General features: G+C 36.7%; 2 protein-coding genes across 2 annotated transcripts in view; both read right to left on the bottom strand.

Annotated features, from left to right (window-relative positions):
* The window catches only part of Prp6 (pre-mRNA processing factor 6), a 93,419-nt gene that overhangs the window by 16,731 nt on the left and 53,195 nt on the right, over window positions 1-23,493 (bottom strand). Inside the window, exons 12-15 of the mRNA XM_081756381.1 lie at window positions 23,110-23,288; window positions 16,056-16,271; window positions 13,922-14,085; window positions 10,141-10,318 (exon numbers count right to left, since the gene is read on the bottom strand). Coding sequence (XP_081612507.1) covers window positions 10,141-10,318; window positions 13,922-14,085; window positions 16,056-16,271; window positions 23,110-23,288 — 737 coding nt within the window. The remainder of the gene's footprint in view (window positions 1-10,140; window positions 10,319-13,921; window positions 14,086-16,055; window positions 16,272-23,109; window positions 23,289-23,493) is intronic.
* Window positions 778-4,638, bottom strand: LOC145684256 (uncharacterized). The gene has a single exon (XM_081756382.1). The coding sequence runs from the start codon at window positions 2,454-2,456 to the stop codon at window positions 795-797; it is 1,662 nt and encodes a 553-aa protein (XP_081612508.1). The 5' UTR covers window positions 2,457-4,638; the 3' UTR covers window positions 778-794.

Raw genomic sequence — 23,493 nt, 5'->3', positions numbered from 1 at the left:
TCTTCGTAATTCCATTGTTGCTATTTTCGATTTGTGCGAATTGTTTTGTGCTATTCTAATTGTTGTTAACGTGTTATGCATATTTGGTATGAACATAGGCATCCATCCCCGTTTTACTGTAGTCGAAACAAATCCTACCATGCGCATTTACCAGTTGTCTATAGACATTCTCTAGATCCCAGTGGATGCCTCTTCTTTCGTATACCTCATCTATTAGATCTAGCAACTCCCATCCATTAGCTGGCAGATCAAACGTTCTTAGTTCCAATCTATCTATTTCTTCTAAGACCGGATATGTAATCGTTCTTCCTTTTTCGTGGATGTCTCTTACTAGTTGTCTAAATGCTACGTTCAGTATGTTTTTATCTTCAAGCTTGGCTAATCTGTATAGATGGTTCATATTGGGGTACAACATTTTGGGCTCATTAAATATTGTTTTCTCTTCTTCTTTAGTAGAGGTTATCGTGTTGTCTTGTATCCTTTTCTCTTTTGGTGGAAACAGATATTTCTGCTCTCCCTGTGTGAATGAGATTAATGTTTTCTTCTTTGTATCTCCTTTCTCAGTTGGTGTGGTGTCTGTATTCTTTATTCTATTTTCAGGTTCCATTTCCATGTTAGTCATCCTAATTGACCCTTTTAATTCTTTTTCTTCTTTTATGTCGGTTTGAATATATTTGTCCTTGGTTGAAGTAGTTTGTTTTCTCTTTCTGTTTAAAAAATCTTCTAATCTTCGTTTATCCCTTTTTTTCTTACTGGGCGGTTTGTTGCGTTTCTTATTTTTTAGTTGTGCTCTTTTATCCATAATTTATCTTGCTTATTATCCGTTCTCGTGCCATCCTGTACGATACACATTCTTCTGTGTTGGGTGTTTGACATTCCTTATGTCTCAACCTGCACGGTACGCATATGTTTTTATTCTTATCTTCACACTCGTCGCTATTGTGTCTTTTTGAGCCACAGTATCTGCACACTTTTCCATCCTTAGCATCACAGTGCTTCATTACATGGCCAAAATCCTGACAAACGTAGCACTGTGGTACTACGATGAAATCTTTGACTTTGTGTGACTCGTAGTCCACGTATACTCTATCTTTGCTTATTAATACCTTCCTTATACCTGGCGTTACTTCAATCACCAGATGGCATTTCTTTTGTCCTTTCTTGCCTGCTCTAAATCTGGCTTTGATCTTCTTTGCCTCTTCCATTTCTTCCTCTTCAAAATTCTGTTCTATTATGGCAGCTACAATTTCCTCGTCTTTGACATCTGATGGTATGCCGTAGACTATCATTAAAGGGTTTCGCCTCCTAGTCTCTTCGACTCTAAAATCCTTCTTTATTTGTTCTTTGGAGACAATTTTATTCAAATCTTCCTTGGTAGCTGTTTCCAGGAATACCAGGTCTTTTGTTGTTCTCATCCCTGTAATTTTTAGTTTCTCTTTCCTAGGATCTATTGTCTCTGCCAGTCTTCTTACTGTCTGTTTTGTAGTCTCTCCCTCGTTTGGTCTAATTATCAACGCAGGTTTTGTTCTTGCCGTGACTTCCATTATTTTTTTCTCTCTTTCCGTTACCTTTCTTCCCATAACCACTTCCGACCATGTTAGGTTTTCATCCTGTTCCTTTTTTTCATGTGTATCTTCTATCTTCTTTGAAAGCGCCTGTATCTCTTTAACTACAGCTTCTGTATCCGTGCCTTGCTTATTTTCCAATTCTTGTAGCTTTTCTTGTAAGATATGACGTTGTTTTTCCCAGGCGATTTCCGATCTACCAAATGTTTGCTGGGTCTGGATCAATTCTTCTTTCAACTTTTCGTGCTTCTTTTCCAAAAATTTGTACTCCTCTTCTGCTTTTCTTAATTTTCTGGACGTTTCCTGAAGTTGCTGCTTAATTTCATTCCTACTTTCTGTTATCTCTGCTATTTCCGCCTCCAGCCTTTTATATTGTCGGTCTCGGTCTTGCTTGATCTCTATTTTTTCTTCTCTGAGGTCTTCGATCTCTTTCTCCAGTTTTTCATTCGTCTGTTTTAATTCTTCTATGAGTTTTTTGTCTTCTATTCGGCTACCCTTTGCTCCCGACATTAGCTCCATTTCAGTGATAAGTTTCTCCTTCTGCAGCTCATCATATTTAGTCTGAATCTTATCATTCATCCTTTCTAATTGTTCGATCTTTCCAATAAGCTGTGAACGGTCTTTCACCCAGACTGTTACTCTTTTCTTGAGCTTCTCTAAATGGCCCCTACCTACTTTTTTCCAGTCCAGCAGTCCTTCCAAGTATGTCATTTCCTGTTCCATTTGCAGGATTGTGTCAAAGCCCGGCTCCTCCATTGTGGCTTTTCTGGTTTGGTGTTCAGGCATCTCCATCTCTTCTCTCCCTCTTTTTCTTTGTTCCGTGTTTTCGTCAATTTTGGTAGTTCTTACGACTGGTGATTGATCCCTAGCTGGCGATCTATACTTGGCCATTTTCCGCGTTCAACTTGTCTTCCTACAAGTGTAGTTTAGTTATGATAGAGTCACTGTTTGAAAGTTATGAATAGTATACGTACTGCACTCGCTAACACAAAAGTCTCGATGGGCAATTTTTTTTTTTTTGTTTTTTACGCGATTTCACTGAGACTTGGTGTGGGCACTAAGGACGTCTTCCCCGATCGGGGGGACCTGAGAGGGGGACGATTCCCGGGAGTGAAGGGGGTTCGATGGTGGATAAAATTTTGACCCCGGAAAAAAAAAAAAAATGTCGCGAGGGGTTATGGAGGGGGTCACATATATTCTTCCGAAAATGGGGTCAAAGGTCAAGACCTACCCCATTTTTGGTCGAATATGTTTTCGGGAGAGGGAGGTTGAGGATCATGGGGAAGTAGGGAGGAAGGTTGAGGATCCACCTAAAAAAAAAAAAAAAAAAAAAAAAAAAAAAAAAAAAAAAAAAAAATCAGGTCCCTGGTCCTTTCGGTTTGGACTCCATAGTGCCCTAGAGTTGGCTTAAAAGCCCATGTTATATTTCATTGTTTCTTATAAGAAAAATTCTAAGTTCAGTTTTGTTGAATATATACGGTACTAAGTTCAGACTTACCAGAAAGATGTGATCCTATGTTGCCTTGTGTTAAGCTGCACTAGTGAGTTCGTTTACCTGTCCTTGGTTGTTTCAGCAGGAAATGCTGATCTTTTATTTTTTACTTTTTAAAAATTCTTCCTGCTCTCGCCACATGTAAAAGCACACACAACACTATTTAGATGGAGAAAACTGGTCCAGTTTTTTGTCTATATGTTCTAAACGGTTGGCCCGATTTTGATGCGGTTCCTTTTGTTGGACTTTGGACACATTCACTGTTTGAATGGTATGTAGCACTACACATAAACAGCACTTTTACCCACTTTTTTCGGCTCCTACTGTGGAGCAGAAAAAAAACACGTCTTTTCACTCCAATCAATCCGCAAAAGTCCGATAGGCGATATAATGTTAACATTTACTGCAATCTTCTATGGGGAAAAAGTAAAAATTATCTAAGTAACAAAGTTTATTGCGTTCCGGGGTGACCGCAGCGAAGCGGGGTGAACGCTGCTAGTATATATATATATATATACACATATACATATATATGCATTGTTACGACAAAGAAAGAAAAAATAAGATTAGACCCTATATGTATGTCGTCAAACGACAATATCTTTCCTTTCAAAAAGCAGTTTTCTATTTCCAATCAGGGTGGATTGATTTAAATCAGTCTGATTTAAATCACGATTTTAATCAAGATTTAAATCACTTGATTTTTTAAATAAAAATCGTTGATTTAAATCAAATTCCGAAATGAATTAATTTAAAGTGAAAGTAAGTAAAATCCCGTTTCGCTTCTGTTATTTCAATTATGGAACATAATAATCATAATACAATGAGACTCAAATATATGTAAGCACAGTATGAAAACGAGTATCATGTAAGGAACGATCAGGGAAAATCCCGTTTCAACGGGTTACGGGTGAACCCTGCTTTCTTCTCTTTGTAACACAGGGTTTTAAAATATCTATTCCAACGGTGAAATCACCATGGACACTTAACATGAAAACTCTTTTGTGTCCACGTCTATTTGTTTGTTTCCAGATAATAGGGGCGTATTTAGAGGGGTCCGATCCCCTCCGAAACAAAAAAAAAAAAAAAAAAAAAATAGATTTTAAAATTTTGGGCGAAATTTATGTACTAAACACATAGAAGTTCCTCGGGATCGTAATACGACAAATTTTGGATGCGTTAAAATATCAAATAATACTTTTGATAATGTGGATACTTGACCCCATTGCAGAACATGCCGCGATCTGCGATGTGATCGCAGAAAATTTGCCGCGCCTGTGCAGGAAAAATTGTCAGAAGAAATAAAATAGCCAAAAGGAAAGTATAAAAACGTGCCTGCTATGTATAGATGTCTTAAATGCACAGACAACTCGCATTTGAACTGTTTTTCACGTCACATAAAGCATATTTTTAACAATCACAAGTGTTTCTTCTGCTGGAACTGATCATCTTGATTTTTTATTTTATTTTGGAATTCCTGCAGAAAATTTTTGACTTACAAAAGCTCATCGCATAAAGACAAAGAAAGTTCTGCCATCGGCTAATATATAGGATCAGAAAGCGATATTCACGAAGAAATTAAATATCGAATAAAAGCAGGGGATTCGTGTTATTATTAAGTTCAAAATCTCTTATCGTCGCGAATTGTGTCGAGGAATTTGAAGCTTTAAAATATATAAAACGATAATTATGCCTGTTGTGCTGTATGGTTGTGAAACATGGTCGCTTACGCTGAGGGACGAACGCAGACTGAAAGTATTTGAGAATAAAATCCTGAAACGAATATTCGGAACCAAAAGGAACGGAAATGAGGAATGGCGAAAACTTCATGATGAGGAACTGCATAATTTATACCGTTCACCAAACATTGTTAGGGTCATCAAATCTTGAAAGCTCAGGTGGGCAGGACATGTAGCGAGAATGGAAGAAAGTAGGAACGCTTTCAAAGTTTTAACTGGAAGTCCAATCGGAAAATGACCATTAGGAAGACCTTGGCGAAGATGGGAGGACAATATTAAGATGGATCTCGCAGAAATAAGAATACAAAATAAAAACTGGATTCGCTTGACTAAGGATAGAAGTCAGGAGAGCTTTTGTGAACATGGCATTGAACCTCCGAGTTCCATAGGTCATAGAGTGAGTTAGTTAATTTTAGGCAAAATTTATGTACTTTATATGTATTTCGTGCCGCTAGCTAGTCCTAATTGTTTAAAAATATGCCCCTGCCAAATTTCAGTAACTTTCGTGAAAAGAAAAGTGTCATGTTGATATACATTGCTGTACTTTTCCCTTAATGCTTAAGAAACATTGGGATTGAAATAGGCTAACGATTGGGAATTAATTCAAAATTAAAACCCAATACTTTCACTCAAATGGCATAATTAACATTTAATACTAATTCCTAATGTTTTTTCTTCAGCTCGCGACTTGTATTATACGAAGATAAAGATTTGATTTAAATCAAAAAAATCGATTTAAATAAAAAAAATCAACAAAAATGATTTTTTTGAAAAAAATCATGATTTTTTTCCACCCTGTTTCCAATAGAATTTTTTTAAAACCTAAATCCAAACTTGCGCAGTATTTGTTGTAATGCCCACTCAGAACCTTTGAAGTCAATGCTTTTCTTAAGTTCGCACAATAATTTATTTAAGGTGGTGACAATGCCTTCAGCATAGAGATTGTGAATTATTCTACGAACTACTACTTCATCGAAATAATCTAAATTTGTTTATCTTTTGTATGTATTTGGCCTTGCTTTATAGGGTGTTACGACGGGTTGTCCAGACTTTACTCCTTCTCTTTCACAATTCGCCACACGGATCTCTCACTGACACATGTTGCTCGGGAGATTTCATGAACACTGTCAGATTTATTATTGTTTGCTGCAAGAAAAGTTGTAAACATTAAAAGCAATGTCTCCTGCATCACAATGCAACGGCTTGCCTTTCTTTAAGGTACTATCACCCATTCTTATACACAAAATTTCGAGAACGAGAATAAAACAAAGGATTGACAACTTTCACCAGTCAGCACAGACTGTACAGCCCTACAGAAAGAAAACACGCGCTTTTCAGTTCATTTCATTTCGCTTTTGTTTTTTAATTTGTTTGTTTTTCCTGGAAGTGCTGTTCTTATGTCTTATTGGTAAATGTTATACTTTTCGAAGCTACATTCACTAACCCCCACGCTCTGTTTCCGCGACCAGGAAACACGTTCACATATCATCCTCTAACTCAAGGACCGTGATAGGTAAAGACATGGGGGTTTCTTTAAAATAAACTTTGGACTTCCCTTTCCATTTCGTCCACTGCATATTTGTGTCTATCTTCAATAGAACGAAAGTTTGTAGCATATTGAAATCTAAGTGTTGTTAGAACAGAATGAACATAAATGGCTGTCATTTAAAATTATTTTCCACATACTTATAATATAAAATTGAAATATAAAATAACCATATTCTTCATGAAAGTTATATAAATATAAAAGCAAAAAATGTAGCATTTATGTCTCCTCGAACTCCAGTTATCGTTATACAAAGATGAGAAGTATATTTATCAAAAACGAGCCTCCCATTTCGGTTCAATTCCTTTCGCTTTCCTGTTGTAGAGAACGGAGCGTGCTTTTAAGTTGGTATTTGTGTTCGCGCATTTTCTCTTTCCTGGGATTCGACGTTGAATTGAACGAAGCGTCTGCTCTAACCAGTGGGATGGCATTTGAGGAAGAGCGAAGTCTACGTCACTGCCAGGATAATTCTCGGGCACTGTAGTACTTGCACACCAATTTTTAGAGACGTAGATGGAGAGTGATCAAGTACTCCCAAAAACAGCCTCTTTAAAATGATTATGCAAGCACCGGAGGTTCTGAAAGATGGATATTAGGATAGTTAACATACTAGTTCATCAGTGATATCTTGACCCGACTACGATCGGTCCTATAGTAGTGGAACTATGGACCTTTAAAGCTTATTTTTTCACGTTTCCGGCATCCTATAACTACTAAAGTATGCACTTCCGACCACAGGTCCATATGAACTTGTTTTCCTTATTTTGATGTGGGAAATCTATTCCCAAAATATTGTGACTAATTTTTGTAACACCCTATATATATGGTAACTATTTAGGAGTGGAACTATGAATGGGGACTTGTAGTCAGCTGAGGGAAATGCTACCTCCTGATTGGCTGAGGGGCAGGGGACAATGGGTTTCAACTCAGTTCTATCTCATCGGCCATTTCCAGAAAAAAAAAGTTCAATAAAACCATTTCTCGTAGCCACATCATCATCTTATCAGAAGCCAATATTCCCCTCAGCCAATCAGAAGCCAGTATTGCCCTTAGCCAATCACAACTCCACATTCATAGCTCTGCCTCCAAATAGTCACATATATATACGTTCAGATATCTCCGGTCTCTTTATCACAATCCCTGAAGATGAACGCAATGTTTGCATTCGAAACATCGGACGTCAATATGTTCACCCGGCTGATAGTCTAAGAATATTTAATATATACAGTATGATCTTAAATAATAATCAGTAAGCGATGCCTAGCAGATTGAAGAAAATGCTCTAATACACTGGTATGAAAACCGTCTAGAGGCTAAAAGATATATTTTATCTTCAAAGTCTCTACTTAATAAACATCAACACAAACACATTCTTGGTATGATAAATGGAGGAAAATATAATTAAATGAAATTTCTAGTTTTACGACCTTCGATTATACACCGAGGCTGAGAGAGACTGGAAGTGGGAGAACCCCGAGAAAACTCACGCATAAGGCGCTTATCCACCATAAAATTCCCTTGGCGCGAGCTGGAATCAAACAAGAGATCCCACCTCTCGGTGAGCGCTCTACCACTAAGCTACCGCAGCTCCGATAAATGGAGGAAATAAACGATTTCAGATCATACATTTTTTTTCTTTTTAAGATGCGAACTAAATAATTTACAAAAATTAAAACACGCACGACTGAATCGAGAATCGAATCCGGGTTTCCCGCTTAATGTGACGCCGCCGCCCAGTCTGCTCCCCGGAACCGTCATACATTCTATTAGTCTTGAAGTCGGTGTTCAATCACTCAAACCATATGGATCATACCGTAACTCCTCTTGCGCTTGGACAACTTAGTGTCGACAATAGAACACCTTTGACAGTTGAATTCTACATGATAAATGGAGATAAATAAGTTGTGTAAGAATACCTCTTTGGTGGCCACTAGCATCACAGAGAATACGGTAAACACTGCTCAGAAAGTCTTGCAGGAGTGTTGTGACAAATTAGATGGAAGTGGTCTACTGCCACATTTCACCCGCCACTTGTGACGAGCAGGGGCGTCATTTAGGGAGGGCAGGGAGGGGCATTTGCCCCCCCCCCCGAGTTTGAGATGTATATAGATTTTATCAATAGAATAGTAGTAAATCAGTGAAACACGCGAAATTTTACTTATATCAAGGGGTCTTGCTCCCCCCAAGCAAAATCTGAAATGACGCTCCTGGTGACGAGCTGCGGCCATTTGGCTTAAGTTTTGGCTAGATGCATCCGGCTCTTAATTTTTCAATGTGGAAGATTGCACGTAGTGCACCGTTAAAGAAGTCTTTCAACCTTAATTCGCAATTGCCTTATTCTCTAGGGGAGTGAGATACGCCCACTGCGAGGCCAGACAGAAGTTCTAAGTGCCTACCAGATACCTTCTGGTGCAAGTGGCCTTGCTAGAAAAACTCAAGGCTTCCCTTGCTCTGCAGTCATGGTGCCCGAGCGTTTTAACGCAAACTCATCTCCCGCCCATGCTCACCGTTGTCCAGATTCCTGGGATTAGCTCACATAGGCTACCGAATCCCACGGTTTGACCACTGCCCGGCAGAGTGAAACCCAATTCCGGGAGCCCCAGGCAAGCCCGTTTATTTACGGCCTGCCTACCTCAATCGTTCAATAACCACTACTTTCCGTGTAGAGGTACCGCGTACATGTCGAGATACTCCCATATCTCATCCCGGATACAATGGTACGTATTAAGTTACCAACTGAGTTTGATGCCAGCCTCTTATCCTATAGAGCTTTCTCCCTTCTACTCGAATCGGAAACCTTTACCCAGATACCTCGGATCGGCACTTTTCCCCAGTCACCGCTCGGTTCCCCTCCCAGTAGGATCGTCCATGGAATACAGGACTTCCTCTAATTACGGCAGAGGTACACCGTACATTACCAGAGCCAATGACTGATGTAGACAAGTATCTTTCAAGACCTGGCCATTTGGGATAGATAGTTCCTCTGGTAGGTTCGTCCAAACAATACAGGACTTCCTCTTTTTACATGTTGAGGTACCACGAAGACACTGAGATACTCTGTCTCTCCTCCCGGAGCCAATAGTAAGTGTAAGTCACCATTTGGGAGAAGAATCATGGCCACTTCCGGTACACACATGTAAAATATAAAACATATCGCTTCCTAAGGTAAGTAAGCCATTAGTTAAACTTAACACATGTTGTATCCTGCCAAAATTTTCAAAAAGTTTCGGCAGATTTGCTTGCCATTATCAGTATGACAGGGGTCTTTTACTGGAAAATCACCTTGCATTGTTCCGTGCCTTCTGTTTTATCGAGAGGATATAATGTCGTTACAAATCTGACTCCATAAAAAAGTATTTACATAACCAGATGTTTTATTCTTTACAAAACCCCTTCGGAATTGAAGTATTGTAAAAACTTAAAAACTACTCTTCTTTGACAATCATGAGAAATTTTTATTTTTCATTTAAGGACTCAGTTTATATGGTAATGAAAGAGGGCAAGTGAATCTGCTAAACTGTTTAGGAAAACTACAGCCGGATGCGATAAATGTTAGTTCAACTACGTACTACTTTATTACTATTATTATTCATCGGTACTTTGTACATGATGTGCATTAACTTCTTGAGCCTTAAACTTATTTTCTATCCGCAAAATGTTGATTATCTACGAATTATCCTTATCTTTTGTTTCAAGCTGACTCCTAAATAATAGCTAAAAGAAAGAAAAAAATGTGTCTCGTGGCACATCACGTAAATAAAATTTTACTACACCTAACAGAAAGAAAATGGTCCTTACGCCTTGGTTGTATGTTTCCAATGCATCTTCTTGCCTTCCTTGCTGTTCCTCGATTTGTCCTTTCATCATCCACAGCTTAGCAAAATCTGGGAACACCTTAATGGCTTCACCTAACAGCATCACGGCTTGTTCTAAGTTATCCAATGCCCATTCCAATTTAGCAGATTTCATCATCACTCTGAAAAAGATTTACATACATCAAAACTATAACCACTGAGACATTATTTGATTTACTTATTGAGCGTATGGAACACATTTAAATTATTATTATTATTATTATTATTATTATTATTATTATTATTATTAATAATAATAATAATATGCGACTTGCCTATAATGTACCTTCAATACATATTTTTTAGCCTATATTTCTGTTGAACTAGCGTTCAATCTTCTTCAGGCAAGACGGGTACAGTGGACAGGTAGTGGACATTGCTGCAATATCTGCGCAAATAGCATAAAATGTTCGCGGGGCTCACCACAGCCATCTGGTAGTTTACATCGTATTTGTAGGCAATGAGTCACATGTGCGGGTCCTTGTTAGTCACTTCTCTAGAAAGAGGTTCGTTAGTGAACGTCAAATACTGGGGAATATATCCGACTACAAATGAGGGCAGATTGAAGGGGCACCTCCAGCAGGTGCATCTGTGTCCAAAATTGAAATACTTTGTAACTCTCACGAGCTACAGTATCAAGAATGATGGGTGCATATGAACAGGAAGGACGACCTATATCTAGGAGGAGCAACTCCACGGAAAAACGGAAGTTGTCTGAAAGGGACGTCAGGTCATTGACTAAGATTGTTGCACGAAAACGGACAACCTCTGCATCGGCAATCACTGTAGAAGTGAACACACACCTCACCTGTGCACGATACTTATCCGTCGATACCTGCATAAGGTCAATACCCATGGGAAGGTTGCTATACCGAAGCCTTTCCTCAGTAGCACAAATGCCGCAAAGCGGGTTCAGTGGTGCTAGAATCATAAAACCTGGACGTTGGATGTCCTAAAACGTATCATATTCTTACGCGGATGAGTCAAGCTAGACTATTTTCCATAGAACAGAGAGACTGTTCGTCTGGAGAAGCCTCTCTGATGCATTCAACCCAGACTAATTGGTACCTACAGTCAAACACGGAGGTGGATCCGTGATGGTTTGGGGTGCAATATCATGGCAGACCTTCGACTGATTGATTGCTGTAGAGTCGTGTTATTGTCAAAGCCTATAGAACCATTCTGGAGGACTATAGAACTATTTACACTTTATGGTTCGAACACTCTTCAGAGCAGTGTTTTAGGATGATAACTGCCTCATTTACACTGCTAAACTTGTCACAGAGTGGTTTGATGTGCATGACAATCAGGCTGAACATCTGTCATGCCCGTTTCATTGCCGGATCTCAACATTATTGAGTCCCAAACGTTTCCCTCCACCACGTGCACATACTGAACTTGTTATTGTGCTTCAAGAGGAATGGCTGAAAATCCTGCAAATAGTGCAGGACCTCCATCAATCCTTCCCAAAGTCGTGATGCTGCTGTACTGGCTGCCAAAGGCGCCCCAACACCTTATTAAATACAAATTATGGTTTTCTACCAGACATTTCAGTCTCAATGTCTACTACCTGTATGTTGAATACATTTATATATATATAACATTATCTCTCTTTCTTTCTTTCTTTCTTTCTTTCTCTCTCTCTCTCTCTCTCTCTCTCTCTCTCTCTCTCTCTCTATATATATATATATATATATATATATATATATATATATATATATATATATATATATATATATATATACGGGGTGTTTCAAAACAAGACCGACAACGTTTGGGAGATGATTCCTAACATCAAGATAAGACAAAAAGAAAATAGACCAATCTGGCTGCACAAATGCTTCCTTTCAGAGTTATAAGCTGCCGAAAACGTGAAAAAATGAACTTTAAAGGTCCATAGCTCCAATACTGTGGGACCTAGCCTAGTTGGGTCAAGACTTCACTTAAGAACTAGTATGTACCATATCCAAATATCTATGTTTTAGAATCCTGTGTTACTTCTGCAACAGTTTTTGCAGAGGTAGTTGGTGAGTACTTCAAATTATACGACTGTAGCCAAACTCTCTCTATAAAAATTATTGCGTGAGTACCTTAGGATTATGAAACATGTAGTTTTGGATAGAGCACATATTAGTTTCTAAGTGAAGTCTTGACCCGACTACAGTAGATCCCATAGTTTTGGAGTTATGGATCTTTAAACTTTATTTTTTCATGTTTTCGGCAGCCTATAACTCCGAAAAGAAGGTTTGTGCACCTAAGTTGGTCTATACTTTTTATTTTGTTGTCAGGAATCACCTCCCAAACGTTGTCGGTGTTGTTTTGAAACATCTTTAATACACACATACACATACACACGCACACAGACACACACACACACACACACACACACACACACACACACACACACACACACACATATATATATATATATATATATATATATATATATATATATATATATATATATATAAAATAATAGCCTCCTTATACGAGGTATCCACAATAAGTTATCTATCTTACTAGTTACGAGCTCTATGAGCGCTTCAAATTTCTAGAAGTTCAGAGTTGCCAGATCACGATTGCAAATTCCATAATTATTACAACCTACAATTCATGATTTTTTTTTTTTAACAGCCGAACAGATTATAATAAGGTATTATGAAGCCCTACAATTTGTTTTTGTTATCGGTCGATACAATGAAAAAAGTGCAAGAATACAGCATCAATTGACTTCTACAACAAACAAACAAACAAACAAAAAGGTTTAGTGCGTTCACATATTAATAGGTTAAGGGCTCATAACTTTAACACGATAAGTAACTGGAGGCAATTATATATATATATATATATATATATATATATATATATATAATATATATAACAACATACTATTAATTGCATCAACTATGCAAATATCTGTATAGGTAAATACTTTACGGTCTTTGCCCTGAAAATTGACCGCTAGTTCAACTGAAATATAGACTAAAAAATATGTATTGAAAAACGCTATAAGCAAGTCAGTATATTATTATTATTATTATTTCGTTCTTGAATTTTGTGTCCTAGGGTTTTGACCCTTAGACTATAAGAGAATGAATCATTAAGTAGGATGCGAACTACAAATTATAAGCCTAGCGACTATCGGCCTAATGCCTCGGAGCACTCGCCTTTGTAGCGCTGAGGCATCATATTTTGATTCTGTAATAAATAGAGTTAGGATTTTTACGTACATACGTTATTCTTTTAGGACAAAAAAGGGTTCTCAGAAAGTAGTCAATGTATATTTAATCAGTAGTCAGTGTATATTTAATTTAATAATGTATATTTAATGTCTTCGGATGGGACTAGCAGTCACTTTTTCTTTGTTTAGGACCTTTGCCATTTTATTTCCTTAATATGCCCATGTTCCTTTTTCCTCTCCAACCTCCCGAAATTTTGTTACAATGATGTCAATTTTATGGAAAGCAGTACTTCATTTTAATTAATTACCTTTATTATTATTATTATTATTATTATTATTATTGCTGTATAAGCCTTTTATGCATGGAAATGTAGTTTTCAGTTTCAATTTATTTGTATCATTATTCTTGGTTCAAAGAGAATTTCTTTTTCTTTTTTTGTAAGTTGTATCTTATATAATCTTATTTTTAAAAGCATATATCTTTTGTAACTATTTTTTTTAGCACAAATATTTTGAAATATGGGGATATTTTAGAAATACTCACCTGGGAGTTGGAGCTGACGCACGTGCCTTAGCTAACAACCTACGAGCCCGCTCATATTCAGAGTTCTCCGATTCCAATTTGACAGCAGCTAACCAGATCTCCTCGGAATTAGGGTTGGCTTGAAACGCAAGAGATAATATACCTCGGGCTGCAGGAACATCTCCCTGAAAATAAAATAAACATAGCATGTTAAATGTGCGTTCTTACAAAAATACCTTGTTTATTAAGGGTTTCGTGACATTTTCGAACTGCTGTTACGCTGGAGTCGCGGTGACTTAGTGGTGGAGCGTTCACCTCTGGTGCATGAGGTCCTTGGTTCGATCCCAGCTCGCACCAAGTGAGTTTTGTAGTGGACAAACACAGTGTGCGTGGGGTTTTCTCGGGGTTCTTCAGTTTCCTCCCACTTTCTTTATTCCACCATTTCATTCATTTCTCATCATCACCGTCTCCTTTAGACTAGTCGGCATAACTGTGGGACTTCAAGATTTCATTCCTTTTTTTTTTTTGGCCATTATGCTCATTAGCAGAGTGACTTTGTGAATGGGGAAGCATGTGGTTCAAAATCGTATACCAGCTATATGGCTGCGTGCAATATTAAGAACAGAAACTGTTTTATACTGACATACGTACGTTTTTCACTTTTCTGAATTTTTAATAATTTCTATTTTTAAATTGATAAGGGTTGAAACTTGGTGAATGAGCACTTCTATATGAGACCTCTTTATCCAGAAAAGCTTACCTTCCTGATCACTTGTCTTCTTGCAAAAATCGTCTGCTCAACTCAAAACTTTTAATATCAATGACCTATTTTTCACCCTGCTATACTTCATGGACGATAATGGCTAATGCATACTCTTGTAGCTTACACTTTCCTGACCATTGTGTTTTTTGTTCCACATTGATAGAACTACTAGGGGCTGAGATACTTCTGATTCGGTAACCCTTCACAACATCACCAAATGACGCAACTTTGAAAACAAATATGGCTGTCACTCGAAACTTAAGGTCACTAAAATTAAAATAATGATTGTTTTGAACTAACAACATTGTAAGGTAACTGCACATCAAAAATAAGATTTTTTAAACATTGCCAAGCAACGATTTATTCCTTTTCTGGACCATTTGACGTGGATTTACCCAATTACAACCACGATTTTACCCACTTCCACGCTGAAATTCCAAAAATACTTCCTTATGAGCCTGACTTATTAAAAATAATACAAAATTTATAATTTTCCTTTTGGTTGTTTTTCGTAAGTGAAAGGTGATAATGAAATGCAACTTACCACAAACATTGTAGATAATGTTATTCTACAACAGAAAAGATGACCCTGAAGAATTTTCAATGTTGCTATCCATAGAAATTACAGTGTTGCCAGAATAACATTTCCCCCAAAATCTAAGTTAAGGCAGCGACTAGAGGAACGAACTCAACTGCACTTGATTTCGTATCGTGTTGGCTTGGAATGCTGTAAACTACTTCTTAAATAATAGTTGTATTTAGTTTGTAATAAGCAAAATAGTTTTAATATGTAGTTATTAAAATTAAATAATTATATTATTTAAAAAGTAGTTCACAGGATACCAAAACAACATGATACGTAACCAAATGCAGTTGAGTTTGTTCCTCTACTGGCTGCCTTAACTTAAATTTCGGGGGAAATGTTATTCTGGTAACAATGTAACTTCTGTACATGGTAACACTGAAAATTCTGCGGGTTCATATTTTCTGCTGTAGAATAACATTATCTATGATTGTATTAAGTTGTATTACATTATCTCCCTTCACTTATGAAATACAAGCAAAGGAAAAATAGTAAATTTTGTATTTTTTTTTTTTTTTTTTTTTTTTTTTTTTAGTATTTCAGGTTCTTTTAATAATATCTTAAGCCAATTCTTATGCACTGTTAAAATTTCAAGTTCCTCGCCTAAGCAGCCTGGCCTAAGCGTCGATCAGTCAGTAAGTCAGAACTCATTTTATATACAGGGATTAACACAATAAATGCAACAGTAATTTCAGTTTGTAAGAGTTATCCAGAAAGAAAAATAGAAAAGAATAGAAAAGGAAGGAAGGAATTATATATATTAAATATTTGACCTTTTACATTTTGTTTTAAGTGAATTGAATACTTACAGCCATCCATTTGGATTTGGCGCCCATTAACCAGAGGACTTCAGATTTAGGACAGTGAGCTACTGCTCTCTGTAACAGAGCTTCCAAAGATTCCCTGGTACCATGTTTCTTCTCAAAGTACGCCGCGCGTAACCAAATGGATTTCTTACTTGGGAAAATAGATAAGGCATGAGCGTAAATGGCTCGAGCACACTCATACGCTTCTTGTGCAGCACACTACGAAAAGAAAGAAAAAAAATTAGAAAATGAATTAGTGACTCACATGAATAGGGTTAATAGTAAAGATCATGTCAAAATGTTAAAAAAAATTGATTTCAAATGAAACAGAAGTAGTGATTACTTAAAGGATGTAAGGAACACTGGTTTAAACTAAACATATTCACCTCCATGTTCATGATTGTCCAGTGATTTGAATTTCAGTTTCTGAATATTATTTCGGAAAACTTAACCGTTTCCTTTATCCAACATAATAAGGCTTGTACTTTATTCTGCATTAGTAATATTTATATCTTTACAAATGCGTCTAACATCTTGTGGAACAAACGTAATCAGAGGAAGTCCGCTAAATGGAAGATTTTATGATCGCTAAATTATGAGTTACTTGGGAAACAAATTCTTAGTAATGCAATCAACTAGTGTATATTATGGAAACTTTCTCTATTATACGAGGAATGATCAGAAAGTCAGGTTACAAAGCTTGCAGTGAAATGTGTATATATTATTTCATACAAGCAACACATCCAACAGGTAGTAAATATGTTAGGTTATTTTTCGACATAGTTCCTATCCAGTTGAGTCACTTGTCGCATCGTGGGATGAGTTTGAAGATTCCCTCCTGGTAAAAATCCTATCCTTGTGTGTTCAGTCACGTTGTTACGAAGTATTTCACCACCTCATTTGAAGCGAAATGTCAGCCTCCTAGGTGCTCCTTCAAGTACGGAAACATGTGAAAGTCGCTTGGAGCACGGTCCTGGTTGTAGGTTGGTTTCGATTATGTCCCAGGGAAACTGCTGCACCAGCGTGCTGGGTGACGTTTTCTCTACCAGCCGCAAACTTTCGACACTATTCTGCAACATGCTGATGAGACTTCCAGTCTGTCCGTAAACCTCTATCAGCTGCCGGTGAATTTCAGCCGCGGTTACATGTTCCGCCAACAGAAATCGAATAATTGGGCGGATCTCTTTGCGAAATCAGTTTTCCAAACGAGTCGCTATTTGTGTTTACCTACCACTAGCACCACAGGTGGCGGGTGGCTGAAACACTGCTCAGTTACCAACTCCATGTATTACAATTACCACACACACTACAGAAATATTGGCCTTGTAACCTTAGTTTCTGATCCTCCTTTGTGATTTTAATTTTTATATACTTACGAAACAATTATTGTTTTACATCTTGCAATCAATTATACGAACAGTAGTATAACGTACATAAATAATACAGCTAGCTGTAAGTGGGAGTGTTTCATATTTTACTTTAAATAAAACACAGTTGTTCGTACGAAATGCTTAGCACACACACACACACACACCTTTGATATGGGAGATCAAGATTCAATCCCTGGTCGAAATTCACGGGGAGGGTGTGTAATCAATCAATCAAATACTCTGAGAATTGTTTCTTTTAAAATTCTTCTATCAATCAAATACTCTGAGAATTGTTTCTGTTAAATTCTTCAATCAATCAAATACTCTGAGAATTAGTTTTTCTACAATTTTTCGATCAATCAAATACTCTGAGAATTGTTTCTGTTAAAATTGTTCAATCAATCAAATATTCTGAGAGTTGTTTTTGTTAAAATTCTTCAATCAATCAAATATTCTGAGAGTTGTTTTTGTTAAAATTCTTCAATCGGTCAAATACTCTGAGAATTGTTTCTGTTAAATTCTTCAATCAATCAAATATTCTGAGAATTAGTTTTCTAAAATTTTTCGATCAATCAAATACTCTGAGAATTGTTTCTGTTAAAATTGTTCAATCAATCAAATATTCTGAGAGTTGTTTCTGTTGAAATTCTTCAATCAGTCAAATACTCTGAGAATTGTTTCTGTTAAACTCTACTCTGAGAATTAGCTTTTCTAAAATTTTTCGATCAATCAAATACTCTGAGAATTGTTTCTGTTAAAATTCTTCAATCAATCAAATATTCTGAGAATTGTTTCAGTTAACATTCTTCAATCAGTCAAATACCCTGAGAATTGTTGCTGTTAAATTCTTCAATCAATCAAATACTCTGAGAATTAGTTTTTCTACAATTTTTCGATCAATCAAATACTCTGAGAATTGTTTCTGTTAAAATTGTTCAATCAATCAAATATTCTGAGAGTTGTTTTTAAACAGAAACTAAATACAACTTTCTTACAAGGCTGTCTATAATCTTTATTATAAATTAACTAGATATGTTACAGTTTCGGAAGTATATCACTTGCTTCTTCATACTACTACTCCAACTGAAATCATAAATAAGATTTTATCATAATATCCCAGTTGTTTTTGTTAAAATTCTTCAATCAGTCAAATACTCTGAGAACTGTTTCTGTTAAAATTCTTGAATTAATCAAATACTCTGAGAATTAGTTTTCCTAAAATTCTTCAATCAATCAAATACTGTAATAGTTAGTTCTGTTAAAATTCTTCAATCAATCAAATACTCTGAGAGTTGTTTCTGTTAAAATTCTACTATCAATCAAATACAAGCACTAGGAAAGTTTTGCAATAGAACAGAACGGATCATCAGAGGAGTTTGCAACTTAGCACGTGTTTAGACATATCCAAACCTGCACTGTAGAAGCTCTAGTCATTGTCTCAGTGTCAGTTGATTTTCAGCTGTGTTAGTGAAAAGAAGAGATGTCGTGGTCAAAAACTGAATACCGGGTAATTTTGCGCTACAATTTTGTACGTGGTTTAACGTTTAAGTGCTGACCAGTGTTTAAAGGAAATGCCTCCTGTGCTTGGAGAGGATTGTCCTCATAGTACAATATTTAGGTAATACCGAGAGTTTTAAAAATTAAATTTCAGCTTTGAGGACGCTCCAAGGTCAGATCGGCCATCTTCATCTGCGACTGAACGAATCATTGATGCAGTAAGGAAAATGCTTGAGATAGATAGACGGGTTACATACCATCAAATAGAGGTATGCTTGGGCATTGATGCACTGCTATTCTCCGCGAAAGCTTTGTGCCCTTTGCGTACCACATGACCGACGAGCAGATGGCACACCGTGTTTCAGGGTGCAGTGAAATGTTGGAAAAATTTAAAAATGGAAAGTCTTCCTCTGTGAACAGTATTGTGATAGGTGACGAAACTTGGCTCTATTAGTATGACGTCCCGACCGAAGACTCAAAGTGTGGGTGTTCGAAGATGAGGAGACCCCCGTGGCTGTTCGAAAGTCCACATCAGTGAAGAAGAGAATGGTGGCGGTATTTTTTAGTGTGAGTGGAATTGTCGAGCGAGTTGTCTTAGAAATACAAAAGACAGTCACAGGAAAGTGGTATACCGAGGAATGTCTGCCTAAAGTTCTTACAGCTCTCAAAAAGTTGCGCCCAAATTCAAGGACGGACAAATGGTTTCTTCACCACACCAACGCTCCGCGCACAGTTCAAAAGTTTGCTTAGAGTATTTGACAAGCACTGGACTAAAACTGTTAAGGCACCCTCCATACAGTCCAGATAACGCTCCCTGTGACTTCGCGCTGTTCCCCCATGTGAAGACCAGACTGAAAGGAAGGCGTTTTACAAGCGATGACGGCCTAGTAAGAGCTTGGTACGATGAGTGTGCCCAAATCTTTGCCGAAAGATGGCACGAGTTTCTTCGACGACTGGTAAAATGTGTAATGTGTGGTGGGAAAAGTACTTTGAAAAAGTATAAGAAATAAGGTCGTATTGCAAAACTTTCCTAGTGCCCTTTGTACTCTGAGAGTTGCTTTTGTTAAAATTCTCCAATAAATCAAATACTCTGAGAGTTTTTTCTGTTAACATTATTCAATCAATCAAATATTCTGAGAGTTGTTTCTGTTAACATTCTTCAGCCAATCAAATACTCTGAGAGTTGTTCCTGTTAACATTCTTCAATCAATCAAATACTCTGAGAGCTGTTTCTGTTAACAATCTTCAATAAATCAAATACTCTCCAAGTTGTTTCTTTTAAAATTCTTTCGTAGTTATATCCTGACAACTGATCTCTAACAAATTTTTAATCTAATAGAACCTTAAGCAAAAAGATATAATTTTTTTGTTAACCTGTCTAGCGAATGACAAGAAATAACTTGTCTTTCCACTTAGGAAAAAAGTAACCTAAGTATTTATAATTAAATTTGCATTGAAAGAATAGTTATGAAAATTCTGAGAAATACTACTTCATTTGCTTTCCGTTTATCAGATGCCAATTTTCGATACAAATTGACGATCTAAATAATTTGTGCTCATACTTAGAGATAAAAGGATTCAAACTACAAAATAAAAATCTGAAGATCGAAGGAGGTGTGTCAGTATTCTAGGACTTATTAAGATACGAACTATATACAACAATAAAACAACCAAGCTTCCCAGCAAGTTTGTAATGCTTCCATTAAGAGCTTACAGGTAAAAATCAGCATGAAGACTGACGCCCACACATCCTGAACTTTTGATTCTTTTGCAGGTACTACAGTCACGATGAAGTGGAAGCCATGTTTCTCTAATCTGTATGAATGCAATTTAATTTTGTATTTAATAAGCAATAACTCAAACAGACGCCTTTGAATTTCTGAATTCGTATTTTTTTTTTTTTTTTATTAATTTTAACCATCTAAATTCAATATTTAGTATCTAGTTGTATTTTAAAAGGTTTTATATTGATACTTTAACTTGGAATTGGGAAAGTGTTACTTCATTTTTGAGTAAATGTTACCTCTAGTCATCAAATGGGACTTCATGTGTTTTTATTATTGTTATTACTAGAAATGCACGTTCCTTCCAAAGGAATAATAAGATTTAATAAATATAGAAAAGGAAAATGGAACGTTACAGAAATTGCCCGTTTCAGGAGCGGAATTTTCGAAAACTCTGTAACATTGTTTCTCTTATCTATAACATAATGAAGAATTTGTATACCAAATTTCACACCTCTAACTTACGCGATTGGGTGGAATTTTTTGAGAATAACAGATACTGGCAAAATACCCGTTCTTCGCAGGGAGAGAACATGTTTCATTTTGGGCATAAAAGGGTGAATTTGGATTTAGCCGGCATCGGGAATGTCAATTCGTCTCAGCGACTCCGAGAACTATGGGTCTTACTAATATTGGTCATTTTCGATCATTTTTAAATCTCCCCCTCCTCCCCCAAGCTGCGGTGCTGAATTTGGATTTAAACGGCATCGGAAGTGTCACTGTTCATCTCACCGACCCCGAAAACTGTGGATTCGACACTAATATCGATCAAAGTTAAATGATTTTAAAAAAAATCCCAGGCCCGAATCTCATCTCTGTTGAGAATTTGATCGACATCGGTTGGTGGTTCAAGAAGTATGAGATCACAAACATACGTCACTTTCATTTTTATATATACAGATATATAAATTCACCAATTTCCCCCTTTAGAAACGAAATTTTCGGAAACTCTTGAAACACGTGTTCAGTTATTTTAAATAAGGATTTTATATGCCGAGTTTCATCTATTCTTGGTAAAGATCTTGAAACCCGCTTTACTTCCCTGTAAAACACGTATTTCAGAAAAATCATTCCATATTCCCTTGTTTTCGTGACAAAAGGAGTATTTTGGCCAAATTTCACGTTCATAACTACAGTAGTATTGCATGAAGTTAAAGAGTGAGTTATTTTTACTTAAGTTCTACTTAAAATTTAATACCACATTATTGTTTTTAAATGTTAATCTGTCCTTCATGAAACATGGAGTGCTTCGAAAATTTGGATATTTAATGTTAAAAATGAAAACGTATTGAGATAGTGGTTATTATCTATATACATTACTGCTCAAAAGCTTTCCAACACCACGGATTTTTGTAAGCAATTACTGTGATGCTATTATTTTGGCACGAGAACTTCACCGCTCTGCATCAGACGTACCCCTGCCTAAAGCATAGAATTTGACAACAGTTGAATTGAGGTTTAAGAGGTACGTACTGTAGATGATATGTCAATTTATAATTCTTAAAATTGAAACAGAAAAAAAAAATCTGATATGTGTATTGCATAGTATAAACAAAAGTGTGTAAGGTGAGGCGAGATATTAGTTTTGTTTGGAAAGTGTAGACACAGAGGGTCAATGCAATGACAAAGATTTGAAAGCTATAAAGAACTGCAAAATTTTGGACTGGAAAGCTATTTTCTCTTTCAAATTTTTGTCACTACATTGACCTTCTAGGTCTATTTTCCAAATAAAACTAATATCTTGCCTCATCTTCCACACTTTTATTTATACTATGCAATATTTATATCAAATTGTCTTTCTTGGTTTTAATTTTAAGAATTATAATTTGACATCATCTGCAATACCTCTCAGACCTCGATTTAACTGTCGTCAAATTTGATGCTATAGGCAAGAGTACCTCTCATGCAGTGCGGTAAAGCTTTCGTGCCAAAATAATAGAATCCCAGTAGATGCTTACAAAAATCCGGGGTGTTCGAAAACTTTTGTGCGATACTGTATATACGAACGAAAGTGACTATGTTTGTGACTCCATACCTCTTAAACTACCAGATGGATCTCGATCAAATTTTCAACATAGATGAGGTTCGGGCCTGGGGTGCTTTTTATCATTTTTAGTTTGACGGTAGAACTTAGGGGAGGAGGAGATATAAAAATAATCAAAAATGACCGATACTAGTGTCGAATCTATAGTTTTCGGAGTTGCTGAGATGAACAGTGACACTTCCGATGCCGTTTAAATCCAAATTCACCAAATTAAACGTATTCTCTCCGCGCGAAGAGCGGATATTCAGCTAGTAATTTCTATAGGATTTATATTGTTTCGTGAAATCATTTTGAAATTAGCAAGTAATGCGAGTCTTGCCTGTCTCTACATTATTATATACAAGCGTGGACATTATCCATACCGTTTCTGCATCCTCCATCCACGTATGCTTCCGATCTTCCTCTTCTACGCCGTGACCAATGATGGAACGTATTATGGCCTGGCAACAATGTACGGAGCCAGATTTCTCCGCTTCGATCGCCTCCTTGAACCAATGCTCTCGATTGATTTCAACTCCGTTGGCACTAAGTGATGATATAGCTATATAAGAAAAAAATATATATATCAATGCAGATAATTACTAAAGGTTTTACATATTACGAAAAGAATCATTTACACAATGCACAGATGAAAGGTAACATGGAGGATATTGTCTAGTGTACGAAGTAGGCATAGTCCAAGGGCTGCAACATCATATTAAGTAGTCTCATACTCAATATAGCATTTACATACCCAATCAAGTAAT

This window comes from Thermobia domestica, chromosome 4 (assembly GCF_964235325.1).
Source record: "Thermobia domestica chromosome 4, izTheDome1.hap1.1, whole genome shotgun sequence".
NCBI lineage: Eukaryota > Metazoa > Arthropoda > Insecta > Zygentoma > Lepismatidae > Thermobia > Thermobia domestica.
Note: the sequence above shows the minus strand (reverse complement) of the source record. Positions and strands in the feature narration are given on the sequence as shown.